Below are 17,715 nucleotides of genomic sequence, written 5' to 3' on the forward strand. Positions count from 1 at the left end.
GAATGCTGAGCATAAAACAAAGTGTGGAGGAACTCAGCAGGTCAGGCAGCATCTGGGGATGGAATGGATAATTGACGTTTCAGGTCAGCATCCTCTGGAGGGCAACTACGGACTGTCAAAGCTGCCACAGCCAGACATAAAAACAGCTTTTTATCCATGAGTAGTAGCTCTACTCAATAACCAAATACCTGTAGCCTCCTTTTGCTCTGGTATTTTATTTAAATTACATGTTTAATCAATAATATTTTATTATTAATGTTGAATGTTTTATGTATCATTCCTAACTATCACTGTGTGTCATGTTAGCATTCATAGCAAAAGGATTTGAGTATAGGAGCAGGGAGGTTCTACTGCAGTTGTACAGGGTCTTCGTGAGACCACACTTGGAGTAAATTGTTATATGGTATTGCGTATAGTTTTGGTCTCCTAATCTGAGGAAAGACATTCTTGCCATAGAGGGAGTACAGAGAAGGTTCACCAGACTGATTCCTGGGATGTCAGGACTTTCATATGAAGAAAGACTGGATAGACTCGGTTTGTACTCGCTAGAATTTAGAAGATTGAGGGGGGATCTTATAGAAACTTATAACATTCTTAAGTGGTTGGACAGGCTAGATGCAGGAAGATTGTTCCCGATGTTGGGGAAGTCCAGAACAAGGGGTCACAGTTTAAGGATAAGGGGGAAATCTTTTAGGACCTAGATGAGGAAAACTTTTTTCACAGAGAGTGGTGAATCTCTGGAATTCTCTCCCGCAGAAGGTAGTTGAGGCCAGTTCATTGGCTATATTTAAGAGGGAGTTAGATGTGGCCCTTGTGGTTAAAGGGATCAGGGGGTATGGAGAGAAGGCAGGTACAGGATACTGAGTTGGATGGTCAGCCATGATTATATTGAATGGCGGTGCAGGCTCGAAGGGCCGAATGGCCTACTCCTGCACCTATTTTCTATGTTTCTATGTTTCTATGTTGTCACTTGCGGGTGGAGCACCAAGGCAAATTCCTTGTATGTGAATACTTGGCCAATAAACGTATTCATTTAATCATTCATCCATTCATTCATTCATTCATTCATTCATACATTCATTAATTCATTAATCATACATTCATTCATTGGGGTGGAAGATTGTAACCTTCACGTGGTCCGCCCTGTTTCGACTAATGCATTCAACTCAACGTGCACAAACGGAAGATCAAATAGAACAAGTTGTCCACCAACTTTAGGCTGTGCACGCCACACAAAAGTAGACGAAGATTCATTCATTCATTCATGCATTCATTCATTCAATCATTCATTCATTCATCTTTGGGGTTTAATAGATCCTTGTTTGCTGACAGTAATTGCTGGATGAGTAAGATGCAAAAAGGGCAGGAAAGGAATAAAAGCTGGTTGAGTGAGTAAGAAAGAAGAAGATAGATGGAACAATATGTTGGGAAATTTGAAATTATATGCTTTGGTAAATAGAATAGAAAACTAAACGGGATATTTTGGAAAGTTGGCATTTGGGTTTTATGGACATGAATACATCAAACATTATCAATCAATCAATCAATCAACCTTTATTGTCATCTTGCAAGCAACAGTTGTACAGTGCAAAATGAAAAGACGTTTCCCAGGGAATAGCGGAGCATCGCACATGAAATTTAAAACGTTTCACACATAATAACACTAAAATGTTTGTTTGTTTCAAAACGCTAATATAACACATTCATTTGTAGGATGTACAAAGTTGAATAAATTTTGGAGTGATATATTTGATATATTTACAAAGCTTTTCAAGTCAAGAATAGAACCCAAAACAGAATGGATTATATTTGGAATAATAGGAGAAGATACCAATTTAAATAAAGATCAAAATGTTTTTTTAATTATGGGTTAATAATTGGAAAGAAATTGATACTTAAATTTTGGAAAAATACAACCACACCAACTGTTAAAATGTGGATTAGGAATATGATGGACATAGCACGCCTTGAAGAAATGAGACTCCGACTAATAGATAAATATGACCAATTCTTAAGGAGTTGGTCTCCTTTCATCGACTTTTTGGAATCATGTGATGCAGAGGTACCGTAAAGATTGCTGATTTCAGTTCATGACGCGGATAGATCTACATCTCCGAATACAGATTTGAAACATTCTCTTTTAAGGGGCCTTCTCTTCTATTTCTACTTTCCACTTTCTCTCTTCCTTTTTTATTTTTTATATACACACTTCACGTTTTTCTACTCTCTACCATCTATTTTTCCACTTTTTCCTCTTTCTATTGTTTTCTTTTTCTTGTCTTGCTTACTTCCTTCTTATAACATAAAACTAGAGGTTGTACATAGAATGGATTACAGTATTACATAGTTGGCACCTAAAATTAGGTGCCACTGTACTGTTTTGTACTGTATTAACTTCTAATAAAATAAACAAAAAAAAACAAAAAAACCCCACTAAAAACAATCCAGTCCCTAATGGAACAGTATAAATAAATAGTTTAAAGCAGATAAAACACAACATTAAAATACAATAAACCAATCATAAAAATGTCCGGGGCGGCTGATTTGAGTGGCCAGTGCCAGTTATTAAAGTGGCCAGTGCCAGTTATTAAAGTGTCCGTGCCAGCCGCAGAATCAAGTGACTGTGAGTACAGAGTGACTGTTTAGCAGCCTCACAGCCTGTGGTAGGAAGCTGTTTAGCTGTCTTGTAGTCCGGGCTTTGATGCTTCGATATCTCTTGCCTGATGGCAGGAGATCCAGGTGTATGTGGAGGGGGTGCAGTTTGTCCTTAGCAATTCTCTGAGCTTTTTTCAGACAGCGGCTCTGGAACAGTTCTTGTATCGAGGGTAGGGAGACGCCAATGATCCTCTCTGCTCCCCTCACTACCCTCTGCAGAGCCTTCCTGTCCGAGCAGTTGCAGGTGGAGTACCACGTATTTATGCAGTACGTGAGTACAGACTCCACCGTACCCCTGTAGAAAGTCCTGAGGATGTTGGTGGGGAGTGAGGCCTGTTTTAGTTTCCTCAGGAAGTGCAGTAGCTGATGGGCCCGTTTGCCGGTCCCAGTGGTGTTCCTGGACCAGGTGAGGCTGTCTGTAATTTGCACACCGAGGAACTTTATGCTCTCCACTCTCTCCACTGCAGTGCCACTGATGTTGAGGGGTGTATGCTTTGGCTGCGCCCTCCTGAAGTCGACAACCATCTCCTTCGTTTTGTCGACATTTAATTCTAGATAAGGAAGGAAACAATAGTGTTAAAGGGAGTGCAAAGAAGGCTGGTTGAATTTATTTGAGTAGAACGAACCTTCTTTCTCAGATGTTGGCTAAGCTGGAAGTATTTTCCCTAGTGCAGGAGATTGAGGGTTGACCTTGCAGAGGTATATAAAAGCATGCGGGGCATTATGTAGGAATTATGTAGTATTAAGTGTGTAGGAAAGAACTGCAGATGCTGGTTTAAATCAAAGATAGACAAAAAATGCTGGAGTAACTCAGCGGGATAGGCAGCATCGCTGGAGAGAAGGAATGGTATATAAAAAGGGTTTCAGCCCGAAACTTTGCCTAGTTCCTTGGCTCCATAGATGCTGCCGCACCCGCTGAGTTTCTCCAGCACTTTTGTCTCTCTTCGATTTTCCAGCTTCAGCAGTTCCTTCTTAAAGGTATTAATAAAGTGGATGGTTACAGTCTTTTTTCCCCCAGAGTAGGGGAGTATAAAACTAGGCATAGATTTAAGGCGAGTGGAAAGATTAAAAAGGAACATGTAGGGTAACGTTTGCACACAGAGGATGGTTGGTATTTGACATGAGCTTCCAGAGGAAGTTGGAGACGCAGGTACAATTGCAATTTTCAGAAGATAATTGGACATGCTCATGCTTAAAAACTTTTAGAGAGATATAGGCCATGTGGAAGTAAATTGGTACAGCTTGAGTAAATGCCTTCATTGGCATGGATGAGTTGGGCAACAGGATTATTTCCATGTTATACAACTCTATGACTCTATGGGACACGGGAAGAAGGCAGGAATCGGGTACTGATTGGGGATGATCAGCCATAATCACATTGAATGGTGGTGCTGGCTCGAAGGACCGAATGGCCTACTCCTGCACCTATTGTCTATTGTCTATTGTCTATTGACCAGTGTCACTTCTTTGACAATGCTTAGCTTTTCTGACACTGTCACTCACTGTACTTCTTACATTGTATCACTCATGATCCAGAAGCTCTGGCAGTGAGTCGTACATGAGGCATTCCTGTTTTTTAAACAAATAGAACATCTGGACATCCGGTGGCGCTGTTACTGGCTGCCTCCGCCCACGGTCTGGTTGTCTTTTATTTTTTATTATGTTTAGAGTGTTTTTTTAGTTATTTTCAGTATTTTATGTGGGGGAAAGCGGGGAGGGTAAGGGGGAAACCGTCCTTCAGTCACTTCCTGGCGAGGATGCGGCTATTATCCGAGTTGCGTCCTCGCCCCCCCTCCCCCCTTTCGCGGCCTACCAACTGGATTGGTGCGGCCTTTACTGACGGGACCGGACCAGAGCTTCATCAGCTGCGGCGCTGCGCTCGATACATCGCGGAGCGGTCGAGGCCTTACCTGAGATCACCACTTGGAGCTTCAGAGTGTTGGGCCGTTGCTCCAACATCACGCTGTGGGTGCGGAGCTCCCAACGTGGGCGGTGCTGACTTTGACATCGCGGAGTCCTTGGACCCTTTGCCGGTGGTCGACCAGCACGAATCTCCGCCTGTGGACATCGGGAGCCGCAGACTCCGGTGGAAGGTGGCCGATTCCAAGGTCCAGACCGCTGAGGATGTTCTCCTGTTCGACGTTGAGGTTTCATCGCTACCGACGAGAGGGTCTGAACATCGGGCCGCCCGTAGCGGCGACTACAGGGTGCTCGGGAGGTCCCGACCACGGGTAAACATTGGGGAACATCAGTGAGGAGGTTGACTGGACTTTGGTTCCTTCCCTCACAGTGGGGAACTTTGGTGCCGCTGTGGGGATGTTTGTGTTGTGGAATACTGTGTTTTGTGTTTTTGTGGTTTTTTAATTTATTTTTTTGTATGACTGTAAGGGAATTTTGCTGTCTCTTAATTGAAGACAATGACAATAAATTAAATAAAACAAAAAAAGAAAGAATGAGAGGCGAGCTTTCAGCTTCCTGTGCCATCTCTTTTAATGCATGACTGGGAATCATCTGTCTAATAGCCCTGTCCCACGGTACGAGTTCATTCCAAGACCACTCCCAAGTTAAAAAATCAAACTCGTGGTAAGCACAGAGAATGAACGTAGCGTGTACATCGGGGCTCAGGGACGTCTCTTAGCGCTAACGGCAGGTACTCGGGAAGACTCACTAACGGCAGGTAAGCACGGGAAGACTTGTGAAGATTTTTCAACATGTTGAAAAATGTCCACGAGAGCCCCGAGTACCGACAAGTGGCCATTACCGTAAATCTCCGAGTTCGAATCAGGGCAAACTCGTGAGAACTCTTGGAATGAACTCGTAGCGTGGGACAGGGGTTTAAAACAAGAAGTAGAATTTAAACCATGATTATCTACCAGACAAGAATCCAACACTGTGTTAATTATTCATTTTCTGCATTGTCCTTGGGAGGAATAGCACAGGAGCAAATCTCTTTGACAAGGAAAAGCTGTTTATTTTCTCACATCATTCATCTGTAAAAGGCAGCTGTTCTTGATTTTCTGGCAATGTCTAATATTAAGCAAAATTCAACGTTCCTTCAGCAAGTAAGTTCTGACATGGAAAATACTTTTGGCGTGAATAATACAGGATCAAACTTCTGAGAAGACTTTGTGATACCATGAGTCGATCAAAACGATATAAAATGGCATGTTTACACAATTAAGATTCTTTTCATTGCATTTTAGTGATTTAAAAAAAAATCGAAGTCGCTAATGTATAAAAAACGCGATTCTTTACTCTGATCTAGAGGACAGGTTGCTTTTACCTTTTGTCCAATACATGCAACAAACCTGTCAGTGCCATTGGCTTCAGACTATTCATATCCGAGAAGGTTTAACAGGTTCACAAAAAAAATCTGTACTATTTTTACATTTTTTTGTTTAGTTTAGAGATACAGTGCAGTAATAGTGCAGAAATAATTTTATTATTCTTCATCTATTTAAGAGATCCCCTTGCCGGCTAGCACTTATGTCTAATATAATTGTTCACAATGTATCAATACAGACAATAATATCTCTTAAATTCTAAAGAAATAATCAAATTGAATGGCTTACAATTACACTTGAAAGAGGAAGTATTTTTAGAAACATAGAAAAATAGGTGCACGAGTAGGCCATTCGGCCCTTCGTGCCAGCCTCACCATTCAATATGATCATCTAAAATCTGTACCCCGTTCCTACTTTTTCCCCCTATCCCTTAATTCCCTTAGCCCAAAGAGCTAAATCTGACTCTCTTGAAAACACCCAGTGAATTGGCCTTCACTGCCTTCTGTGACAGAGAATTCCACAGATTCACAACTATGTGGGTGAAGAAGTTTTTCCTCAATGCAGTCCTAAATGGCCTACCCATTATTCTTAAATTGTAGCCCCTGGTTCTGGACTCCCCCAACATTGGGAACATGTTTCCCTTAATAATCTTATATGTTTCAATAAGATAGCCTCTCATCCTTCTAAATTCCTGAGTATACAAGCCCAGCCGCTCCATTCTTTCAGCATATGACAGTCCTGCCATCCCGGGAATTAACCTTGTGAACCTATGCTGGACTCCCTCAATAGCAGGAATGTCCTTCCTCAAATTTGGAGAGCAAAACTGCACACAATACTCCAGGTGTGGTCATTAGGACACTGTACAATTGCGGGAGGACCTCTTTGCTCCTATACTCAACTTCTCTTGTTATGAAGGCCAACATGTAATTCGCTTTCTTCATTGCCTGCTGCACCTGTATGCTTACTTTCATCGACTGATGAACCCCCAGATCCCGTTATACTTCCCCTTTTTCCTAACTTAACACCATTTAGATAATAATCTGCCTTCCTGTTTTTGCTACCAAAGTGGATAACCTCGCATTTATCCACATTATACTGCATCTGCCATGCATCTGCCCATTCAGCCAACCTGTCCAAGTCACCCTGCATTCTTATAGCATCCTCCTCACAGTTCACACTGCCACCCAGCTTTATGTCATCTGCAAATTTGTTAATGTTACTTTGAATCCCTTCATCTAAATCATTGATGTATATTGTAAATAGCTGCCTGCCATTCTGAAAGGGACCAGTTAATCCCTACTCTTTGTTTCCTGTCTGCCACCCAATTTTTATATCCATGTCAGCACTCTACCCCCCAATACCATGTGCCCTAATTTTGCCCACTAATCTCCTATTTGGACCTTATCAAATGCTTTCTGAAAGTCCAGGTACTCTACATCCACTGGCTCTCCCTTGTCCATTTTCCTAGTTACATCCTCAAAAAATTCCAAAAGATTAGAGAACCATGATTTCCCCTTCGTAAATCCATGCTGACTCAGACCGATCCTGTTACTGCTATCCAAATGCGCAGCTATTTCATATTTTATGATTGACTCCAGCATCTTCCCCAGCACCGACGTCAGGCTAACTGGTCTATAATTCCCTGTTTCCCCCTCCCGCCTTTCTTAAAAAGTGGGTTAACATTAGCTACCCTCCAATCCACAGGAACTGATCCTGAATTTATAGAACATTGGAAAATGATCACCAATGCATCCATGATTTCTAGAGCCATTTCCTTAAGAACCCTGGGATGCAGACCATCAGGCCCTGGGGATTTATTAGCCTTCAGTTCCATTAGTCTACCCAACACCATTTCATGCCTAATGTGGATTTCCTTCAGTTCCTTAAAATTACATCCATTCATATATTAATTTTGCTCAAACCAATTTTTCCTAGAATTCCCACTAATCATGCCAGTACATGGATGAGTATGAAATGTATCACACTAATTGCATAGAATAAAGTGGCTGGTGGAATACACAAAATGCAGACAATTGCTTCTTCTATAAATGTGAAATTCAATATGTCCAGAAACCATTAATGGACTTGATTCATCAATTTGGGTAATATGCGTTGTTTAATGTGGAAATAAAAATCCTTTAATGTTATCATGATCTATTAACATTTTATCTTGGACCAACCACTTTGAAGTTATGGCCAAGAAAGCACACCAATGTCTCTATTTCCTTAGAAGACTAAGAAAGTTTGGCATGTCTTCAAAGTCTCTGACCAATTTCTGCAGATACACCCTAGAAGGTATTCTATCAAGATGCATCACAGCTCGGTTTGGCAAGTTCTGCCAAAGGCAGCAATAAAGTTGTGGATGTAGCCAAATCCATCTCACAGACCCCCATCAACTCCATCTACACTTCATGTTGCCTCGGGAAAGCAGCCAACATTGTCAAGGAGCTTTTCATTCCCACTTGTTCTTCTCCCACCAGGTGGAAGACACAAAAGCTTGAAAGCACATATCACCAGATTCAGAAACAGATTCTTCCCGTCTGCTATCAGATTACTGAATAGTTCCCCTATAAGCTAGTATGTAGTCCTGATCTTCCAACCTACCTTGCTGCAGATCTTGCACTCTTTTTCTATAACCATAACCCTACAATGTTATACTTTGGTATTTTTCTCTTCACTACATGTTGTACTTAAGTGTGTGTTGATTGTACGGATGTTCAGTATGATTCAACTGGATATCACATACACTTTTCAATGTCTCTCAGTGTCTCTCAGTAACGTGACAATAATAAACTAATACCATTACCAATTTGAAGTAACTGCAAGGTGGAGCTTATATACAGGCAACAATTTCAGAGCCTGTATACAAAAATATATCTTCTCGAAGTAACATTGGCGATGTCGACAACAAAATTATAAATGAAATTGCATATTTACTATATTTCAATATGAATCTGGTTCATTGTGAAAACGTCCATGGATTTGTTAACAAAATGAATGGATAAAAATATGCAATTTATGATTATTCTGAATTCATTCTTATAGGGAAGAGTTTCATTTCAATACAGTCTGATTGTAAAAGCAGTGCCCTTTATTTAAATATGAAGCACATTGTGAGACAAATATTCATGTGATGTTTATTCTTCACTAAGTGAAAGAAGACCAAGGTCAGTTAGTGAGGATTTTTATGCAATTTGCCAAATTGGCTTTGATATCATTATTAGTGCATTCTATTAATTATCAATGAAGTGTCTTTATAAATGATATGAGGTATTGGAGAAGAGGATACTGTCTTTCATTAAATCAATTCCAAAGCACGAGCTTGCAAGAATTGCTGTGATGACATGCAAGCATTTAAAACTGTTTGATTTTGCATATTATACGCATTGGAACTAAATGTTCCAGAATTAATTACGTTGTATTACATGTAAAAATAATTGGCATTTATAAGGAACAATTCTATTAATATAAGTATGTATTTGACAGGTTCATTACAAGTTAATCACATACGAAATTGTGTGAAACAGAGACACCGTATTACAAGCATTCATTTAATGAAAGGACGAGTACAAAATAAGCCGTTTGAATCTTTGAGAAGGGGGAGCATCTCCGATCAACATCATTTACATTGTATTATTTTGTCAGTGGCCGTGACACTCTGAACCAATTGTGCCTTGCTTTTTGTAACTGATGTCAAGAATGCAAGCTATTTTCAACATATTCAGAAGCGTGCAGATGGACTTTATTCTCCATCATGTTAAGTGTTGAAGGTCACTGTCCTCTGATTTTATTATTAAATTGGCACAATCATCAAGGAAGAAAGCCCATTAAAATTGGATTTAATTTGAATCTCTGGGGCAATATATAAAAATTATTTAACCCTAATGAATACAAGAAACAGTTGAATAGGTCATAAACCATTTCAAATAAAGTAAAGTAAAATAACAATGTATGCTGATAAAGAAAAATTATTCTAAACACTTCCAACATCATTTCAATTTCTATTGTGACATTCACAATTAACTGAAATGTTGTCTTCAGCATCATATGATCTGGGAACGCAGTATATTCATTTTCTTTTTGAACAGCTGGAGAGATTTTCCTTTATAAATCTCAAGCAAATTACTTACAACAGAAAGACTGCAGTGGTATTCTATGAGCTTCTGAAGCAGTACTTTAGTTAGTCATCAGTCATTTAAGAACAAAGAAAAGAAACCTTGACAGCTAGCATTGTACGCCATGTGTTTTATAAATATTGAATGTTTAATAATTATCATGCACTGGGGATTGGCGGAGTTGTTTGAACCTGATTTAAATATGCTCCAAGGTAGACTCAGACAGGGTTAATGATCTCTGTGGAATTATGCACACTAAGAAAAACACAACAATTTCATACATATACTAAGCCTACATCCAAACTTTGTGTGATTAATATCTCATCTGAAAATGTGAATGTACATGTTAATCAATCCACCTTGGACGTTATGTGGAATGAATTAGGTTCCAACCGAGTTCCAGTGTGCAAGAAACCTGTCTTCTCAGCTTTAATTGATTGTCTTGATTTGAGGTTCATTATGCACTTTAGTGGTACTTCTGCTATTATGAGAGAACCAGCCAGCATTAGCAAATAATCTCTAGTTGCAACCGCAGCTGGGAAAGCTCTGCAGCAACAGATATGTCAATAAAGGTCTCATAGGTTATATGCTGCACCTCTACTAACTATTAGTTTGACCACACTAGGTTTGCTGTGAATGATTCTCAGCTCCACACCTTAGGAAGGGGCGAGGAAGTGCAATATGGACATGAGCATGTTACTGGGATTTAGAAACATAGAAACATAGAAAATAGGTGCAGGAGTAGGCCATTCGGCCCTTCAAGCCTGCACCACCATTCAATATGATCATGGCTGATCATTCAACTCAGTATCCTGTACCTGCCTTCTCTCCATACCCCCTGATACCTTTAGCCACAAGGGCCACATCTAACTCCCTCTTAAATATAGCCAATGAACCTGCCTCAACTACCTTCTGTGGCAGAGAGTTCCAGAGATTCACCACTCTCTGTGTGAAAAATGTTTATCTCATCTCGGTCCTAAAGGATTTCCCCTTTTATCCTTAAACTGTGACCCCTTGTCCTGGGTTTTTGCGAAATCACACAAACTAGGTTTATTCCTGAAAAGCTGTTGTTTTTTGTGCTGTCCCGTCAAATCAAATCATACTATACATGAGTACAATCAAGCTGTACACAAGTACAACAGGTAGTGCAGAGAGAGAAAAATACCGGAGTGCAGAATAAGCATGACAACATTGTGACATCATAGTTACAGAGATAATGTCCCTTTGTCAAAAGAGCAAGAGTTGTGTGACAATTCGAAAGGGAGACTTCCACTGCATGACCTGCAGAACCCAAGGCATTGTGGTGTTTGAGGTCTTCATTGACTGTATCTCAGTGCTTCTGCAAACATCTGGTTCCGACCTGAAATGTCACCCATTCCTTCTCTACTGAGATGCTGCTGGTCCCGCTGAGTTACTCCAGCATTTTGTGACTATCTTTGAGGTAATTCCCAGGTTAAAGGCAATGTTAAACTACCAATTATCTTAACACCCACCATTCACATGCAGTTGGGCAGAGAATGAATTTAACAATGAATCCACTGGGAACTGAAGGGGCAGGAGCTCTTCAAGGTTCAGTGAAATGGCGATAGGATTCAGCATAATTCTCTCCAAAATTGGAGAGAAGGTTGCAAAAGAGAATTTTGTCCAACACATACTACATCATATAACATAATTAGAACTAGTAATTATATGTTTAGGAAGGAACTGCAGATGCTGGATTATACCTAAGATAGACACAAAGTGCTGGAGAAACTCAACAGGTCAGGCAGCATCTGTGGAGAAAAAGGATGCGTGACCCGCTGAGTTAAGGGTCTGTCCCACTGCAGCGACCTAATTCGCGAGTTTAGAAGAGTTTAGGAGAGTGTGAAAAAATGTCATGTTGAAGACCTCCTTCGACTATGTTGAAGCTTCGACTAGCTTCAGGAAAATTGGACACCGAATAGTGGAGAGTGAAGACGACCTCCTTCGATCTCCTATGACCTCCCTTCGACTATGTTGAAGACTACCTTCGACTACGTTTGATTACCTTTGACCACCCTCGATTACCTATGAATAACATGCCGACCTACTACAACCTATTTTGACTAAACCTACGAGTAAAAAAAGTTGATTATTTCCATGGCGACATCTTTTTACTCGCGGGCATTTTTCACCATGTTGAAAAATACGCCGCGACCTAGCTGAGGCCTCGAGTACGTGAGGACTACTCTCAAGTATGAAGGAGAGTTACAAAGACCTCCTAGGACCTCGTGTCGACCATGCTGCGAGTATGTCAAGGGCAAACTCGCCAGAACTCGTGGATTAGGTCGCCGCAGTGGGACAGCCCCTTAATCAGCACTTTGTGTCTATCCACTAGTAATTATATTATTGATTTAATTTTATTGTTATATATAAAAATATATTAGAGAGTTTGTTTTACATGACGGTGAGGATATTTACATGGCTTCCTGTTCGTAAAACTTCAAATACCCCCTAAGGACAATATAGTTATGAAGGGAAAGAGATTTCTTGTCTCGGCTACTTATAATAAACTTTCCACATACTTACCTTGAAAAACATTGTTCAAAGCAATCATTTTGGTGTTCATTGATTGCCCTTGGTCAGTCACTCATTTTAAATGGCCAATCGATCATTTACGTATTATGCCTTTGCATCTGGAGACAAAGGAATAGATTTAAAGTTTGTTAGATAATATGAAACAGGTGGTATTGATTTTCACTTCCATTGATGAACTCTCACAGGTTTTACATAATTGCACAAAGATCTGTTCCAATGTTTTATTTCTTGTCGGTATGGCAGGACATGTAATATAGGAGAGAGCACAGGGGAAAATAATGGTTAGATTGGTGGCTCTTTTACTATCATGTACTATCATGTATACCAAGGTACAATGAAATTATTTTTTTTGCATACAGATCAGTAAGACAATTGTCATACATAAGTACCATACCCAATTAAGCACCGAATATATAGAAACAGCACAGTGAGTAAAAGTAAAACTTTTACTCTTTACCTGAATTTCCAGATTGTAATTAAAAACATGTAGCACTGACCTGATGCAGGGATGTTCGTAGATGGTTTGATTAGCCAGTAAAAACTGGTGCGGACGTCACTCTAAGAGAATGAAATACAACCACTTGTTTTTGAAGATAGACACAAAGTGCTGGAATAACTCAGCTGGTCAGGCAGAAACACTGGAGAAAAAGGATGGGTAATGTTTCGGGTCAGATATTCACCCATCCTTTTTCTCCTGAGATGGTGCCTGACCCGTTGAGTTACTCCAGCCCTTAGTGTCTATCTTCAGTATAAACCAGCATCTGCACTGCCTTCCTACAAACTTGTTATTGATGCAGGCAGCTATTAACTTTGCACAGTCAATGTTTGCTAAGTATAGCCAATGCTAACTACAGTGTTCTCTGGTTTACTAACTCAGTAAGTGACCCTACCTTCTGACATAAAGCGCTGGAGTCACTCAACGGGTCAGGCAGCATCTCGAGAGAACATGGATAAATGGTGTTTCAGGACCCTTCTTCAAACTGATTGTGATGGGCGGGGGAAAAAAGCTGGAAGGGAGGAGGGCAGGACAAAACTTGGATACAGGTGTGAAATAAGAACAGAACAGTTGCAAATTGTGAAGCCAGAAGAAGGAATGTAGATGGAAAGAGTGGGACAAGGGGAGAAGTGGGTGCAAGTCTAGGTGGAGCACAGGGAAGAGAGAGAGGGGGAGGGAGGAGGAGGGGGGGGGAGAGGAGGAGGAGGGGGGGGGAGAGAAAGGGGGTGATGTTTGTAGTTTAGTCACCTGAAATGTGAGAGTACAATGTTCATTGAATTTTCCACTTTTAGGTAGTTAACCTACTGACCCCCCCCACCCACCCACCCAAATTTTGTGCACGCACCCATTTCTATCCTTGTCCCTCCCTTACACCTAAATTCCTTCCTCTGGCTCCACAGTTCGCACCTTGTCTATCCTTATCTTACACCTTTTCCGTTTTATTTCTGGCCTTTATACAACCATCTGCCTATCAACCCCCCACCCCTCACCTGTATCCACCTATCACTCACCAGTCATACCAGCAAAGCCCCTCACAACCCTCTCTTATTTTCCATGCTGTTTGAGAGGCCTGGTTGAGAGAAATTGAAAGTTTAGGGAGGTGAGAGTAAGACCCCTTCAAATCCACAAAAGCTTCCCCAAATGCACGAGAGGAATAGATTGGGTAGTTGCACAGATTCTCTTGCCCAAAGTAGGGGAATCGAGGACCAGAGGACATAGGTTCAAGGTGAAGAGGAAAAGATTTAATAGGAATCTGATGGGTAACTTTTTCACACAAAAGACAGTGGGTGTATAGAACAAGCTGCCAGACGAGGTAGTTGAGGCTGAGACTATCCCAAGAAACAGTTAGACTAGGACAGATTTGGAGGGATATGGACCAAGGGCAGGCTGATGGGACTAGTTTAGCTGGGACATGTGGCCGGTGTAGGTAAGTTGGGCCGAAGGGCCTGTTTCCACACTGTACCACTCTATAACTCTAAACTCCAATCATGAATCTTCCAACAACATTTAGCAATCAAATAATTAATTTCAAAATCTCTGGACCACAAGAAACTCCACCCTCAGATTTCAGTAGGAATGCACTGTGACCTATTCAAACATAACTGACACATTGACTGAACAACAGTATGTCTCTCTCTTGCACACTTCCCTGTCTCTTGCAGGATGGGCATTCAGCAAGGAACAACAACATTGAAGCAGCAGGCTCCAATAACAGACACAGCACTCATCATAAGTTTATTGACGTATGCACGTAAGGGGAAGTACAGCTACAAGAAAACTATTGCTTACAGCATCACAGATATGAGAAGCGCTCAGCTATTAACAGGGTGATGCCTAAAATAAACAATAACAATGTCCTCACAACCAAAATGTTTCATTGCATTCCAATTTATCCCCATAATACAATCTCTTCTGATTTAAAATGGGGGAACTGACAGCGGCAGTCAAATCTTTCTTTCCCCAGCAACTCCATTGACTCACATTTCTCACCATATGCACCTGTGGTGTTTTAAATCGTTAGCAACGAGACATACAACTACATAAAAAATTGACATAAACATCCACCACAGCGGCTCCTCCACATTCCCCACTGTGATGGAAGACAATAAAGTCTTAACTTCTTTCCTCCTCTCCTCCTTCGGTCGGTGGAGTTGAACCATCCGCAGCCGGCGATCGAGATCTCACATCGGGACGGTCAAAACTCCTGCGGCAAGTAGCCCTCGAAGTTGGACCCTAACCAGGGACAGCGAGCTTCACGATGTTAAAGTCTACAGCTCCCGCAGGTTGGAGCACCAAAGGTCGACCCCTGGTAAAGGGATCGCCCGATCCAAGATGCTAAAGCCCGCAGGTTTCGTGGTTTTGGAGCTCTAGAAGTCCCAAACAATTGGCCGCCAATATCCACGATGTTAGGATGCAGTGCGTTTAATTTATATTCAACATTCAAATATAGCAATCATTTACTGTTTGAACCACATCAGTGACAGTCATAAAACTCAGAGCAAATATGGACAGTAGGCATTGAATAGTTAACACATGCTCATCAGCCATTTCCTGATGTTGCTGTATCATTTGCATGGAAAAAAAAAACAGACAACACCATTATTCTTATTGTAGATTAGACAACAAAATTTGAAATGGTAATAATTTAATTTAAATTATCACTTGCAAAATTTATTGAACCTTTTTTCTGACTAAAACTAAGCTGAGAAAAACGCTTTTTAATTTCCATGAAAATCTTAGACTGTTGGCTGTTAGCTGCAAAATAATGAATGGACAAAACTTATTTGGATTCTCTCAGATATTTACCAGCAGTAAGAGAAATATCTGCAATATATGTCACAATTTTCAACACACCTCCAGTGACCTGTTACACATACTCGGTTCAGATGCACGCACTTGTGGAATTCTTTGGTTTGGTGATGCTCAAACACTATAGACCCATTGACATCCTCCAGCCTTGCCCCAGCCTCAATCCTGTCAGATTTATGGTACATGTTGGCATTAGTGGATTTTAGAGAACTTGGGATACTTTTGAATTTGACTGTTGACCAACACCCTGTGGAGAGATGTACCAATTCTGCCCTTGGTAAATCAGCCACTCATATCCACATCAAACTTTCAGATAGATTAATCTGAAGGAGTGGACCCTATGGTTCCAGTATCTATGTGAAGTTGGCTTGTATAGTAGACATAGAAACATAGGAAATAGGTGGAGTAGGCCATTCGGCCCTTCGAGCCAGCATCGCCATTGAAAATTATCATAGCTGATCATCCTAAATTAGTACCCTGTTCCTGCTTTCTCGCCATATCCCTTGATTCCTTTAGCCCTGAGAACTATATCTATCTAACTCTCTCTAAAAACATATTCCACCGATTCACAATTCTCTGGGTGAAAAAAAATGTCCTCATGTCAGTCCGAAATGGCCTACCCTTTATTCTTAAACTGCGACCCCTGGTTCTGGATTCCCCAAACATCGGGAATATTTTTCCTGCAACTATGGAAACATTTTTCCTGCAACACCGGGAACATTTTTCCTGCATATTTTTTAGCCATATCTCAGTGAAGCCAGACATTGGTGATTTAATTCACCTTTGCCTTCAGTGTATCAGCTAAATCCTTTCCATAGAAAAGTGTTCAAATCTCTTACCTGCTACAGAGCCTGTGGTCTAGCAGGAAGCACTGATCCCTGCACTTCTAAATCGTGGGCTACCCAAAAACAAGTACTTCAAAACGCTGGTGAGAAATCACCAATACTGTTTCCACAAAACCTCCTGAATCTACCAGCAACTAACAACAAGTGAACTAACAACAGCATCCTCTACAGGCCATCTTTCCTAGTGTACATTTACAGGACTGAAAAACCAATTGCATTGGGGATCATTCACATGCTTGAGACTAAATTTCCTGCTCTCCCCCCCCCGGATTACCGGTCGCTGTTCATGTCAGGTGTGAAGTAGTAAGAATCAACTTCATCCTTTTAACAAAATGCTAATGGCAAGGACATACTGTAGCTTGCAGTTCTATGCTTAAAGGTTAGGCTTGTCTTTACAAACCACTGCCACTGGTGCCTTTGAGCAGGATAAGTATTCTCTATCAGTGCTTAGCAACCACACTTTAATTGTTCATGGGATGCACTGTCAGGCAAAGTTCTGATTTAACTATGGCGCTACTGCAAAGTGGTTATTTTTCATGGGCATGTGAGCATTTTGAAGTGCTCTCCTGAATTGTCTTGCCTTCAATAACTCGTTTTTATTTGAATGATATTTAAATCTAGTGCACTTCCACCAATGTTCACTGGAATTCCCATACTGTCATTTTATAAGCTTTCATCAATGGGGGAACAAAAATGACATTTCAAACAATATATACTGGACTGTTGCAGTATGAAAGACTATCCAACATGAAAATATTTCCATTGATATATAAGTAACTTTCTCATTGTAACCATTTTAATGCATTGTTAACTGTTGGTGAGAGTGTAATAAAGTCTAATCACCGCATGGAAGAACACATTTCTATCTCTATACTTAAACTCTGATCTTGGATGTGTGTGTATTTGTGTGTGTGTGTGATGTTCGTGTGCGTTTCACATCTCCTCGAAAACACGAC

At 40.7% G+C, this 17,715-nt stretch overlaps 1 protein-coding gene and 1 long non-coding RNA gene across 2 annotated transcripts in view; both read right to left on the reverse strand.

Moving 5' to 3' along the window:
• LOC129697320 (uncharacterized) overlaps positions 1-16,828 on the reverse strand; it is a 90,455-nt gene extending 73,627 nt beyond the window's left edge. Inside the window, exon 1 of the long non-coding RNA XR_008723495.1 lies at positions 16,754-16,828. This is a non-coding gene — a long non-coding RNA (uncharacterized LOC129697320). The remainder of the gene's footprint in view (positions 1-16,753) is intronic.
• LOC129697319 (uncharacterized) lies at positions 402-6,573 on the reverse strand. The gene is made up of 2 exons (XM_055635764.1): positions 4,566-6,573; positions 402-3,206 (listed from the first exon to the last, which is right to left on the reverse strand). Exons 1-2 carry the CDS (start codon positions 5,164-5,166, stop codon positions 2,614-2,616), a joined length of 1,194 nt encoding a protein of 397 aa, XP_055491739.1. The 5' UTR covers positions 5,167-6,573; the 3' UTR covers positions 402-2,613.
• Positions 16,829-17,715: the final 887 nt, after the last annotated feature.

Source organism: Leucoraja erinacea, chromosome 5, assembly GCF_028641065.1.
Source record: "Leucoraja erinacea ecotype New England chromosome 5, Leri_hhj_1, whole genome shotgun sequence".
NCBI lineage: Eukaryota > Metazoa > Chordata > Chondrichthyes > Rajiformes > Rajidae > Leucoraja > Leucoraja erinaceus.

Coding starts and splice junctions, on each gene's coding strand:
- LOC129697319 (XM_055635764.1), bottom strand. CDS start 5,166: ATGATTCCCAGTCATGCATTAAAAGAGATGGCACAGGAAGCTGAAAGC. Junction 3,207..4,565: donor GCTCCAAGTGGTGATCTCAG/GTAAGGCCTCGA, acceptor TTCCTTATCTAG/AATTAAATGTCGACAAAACG.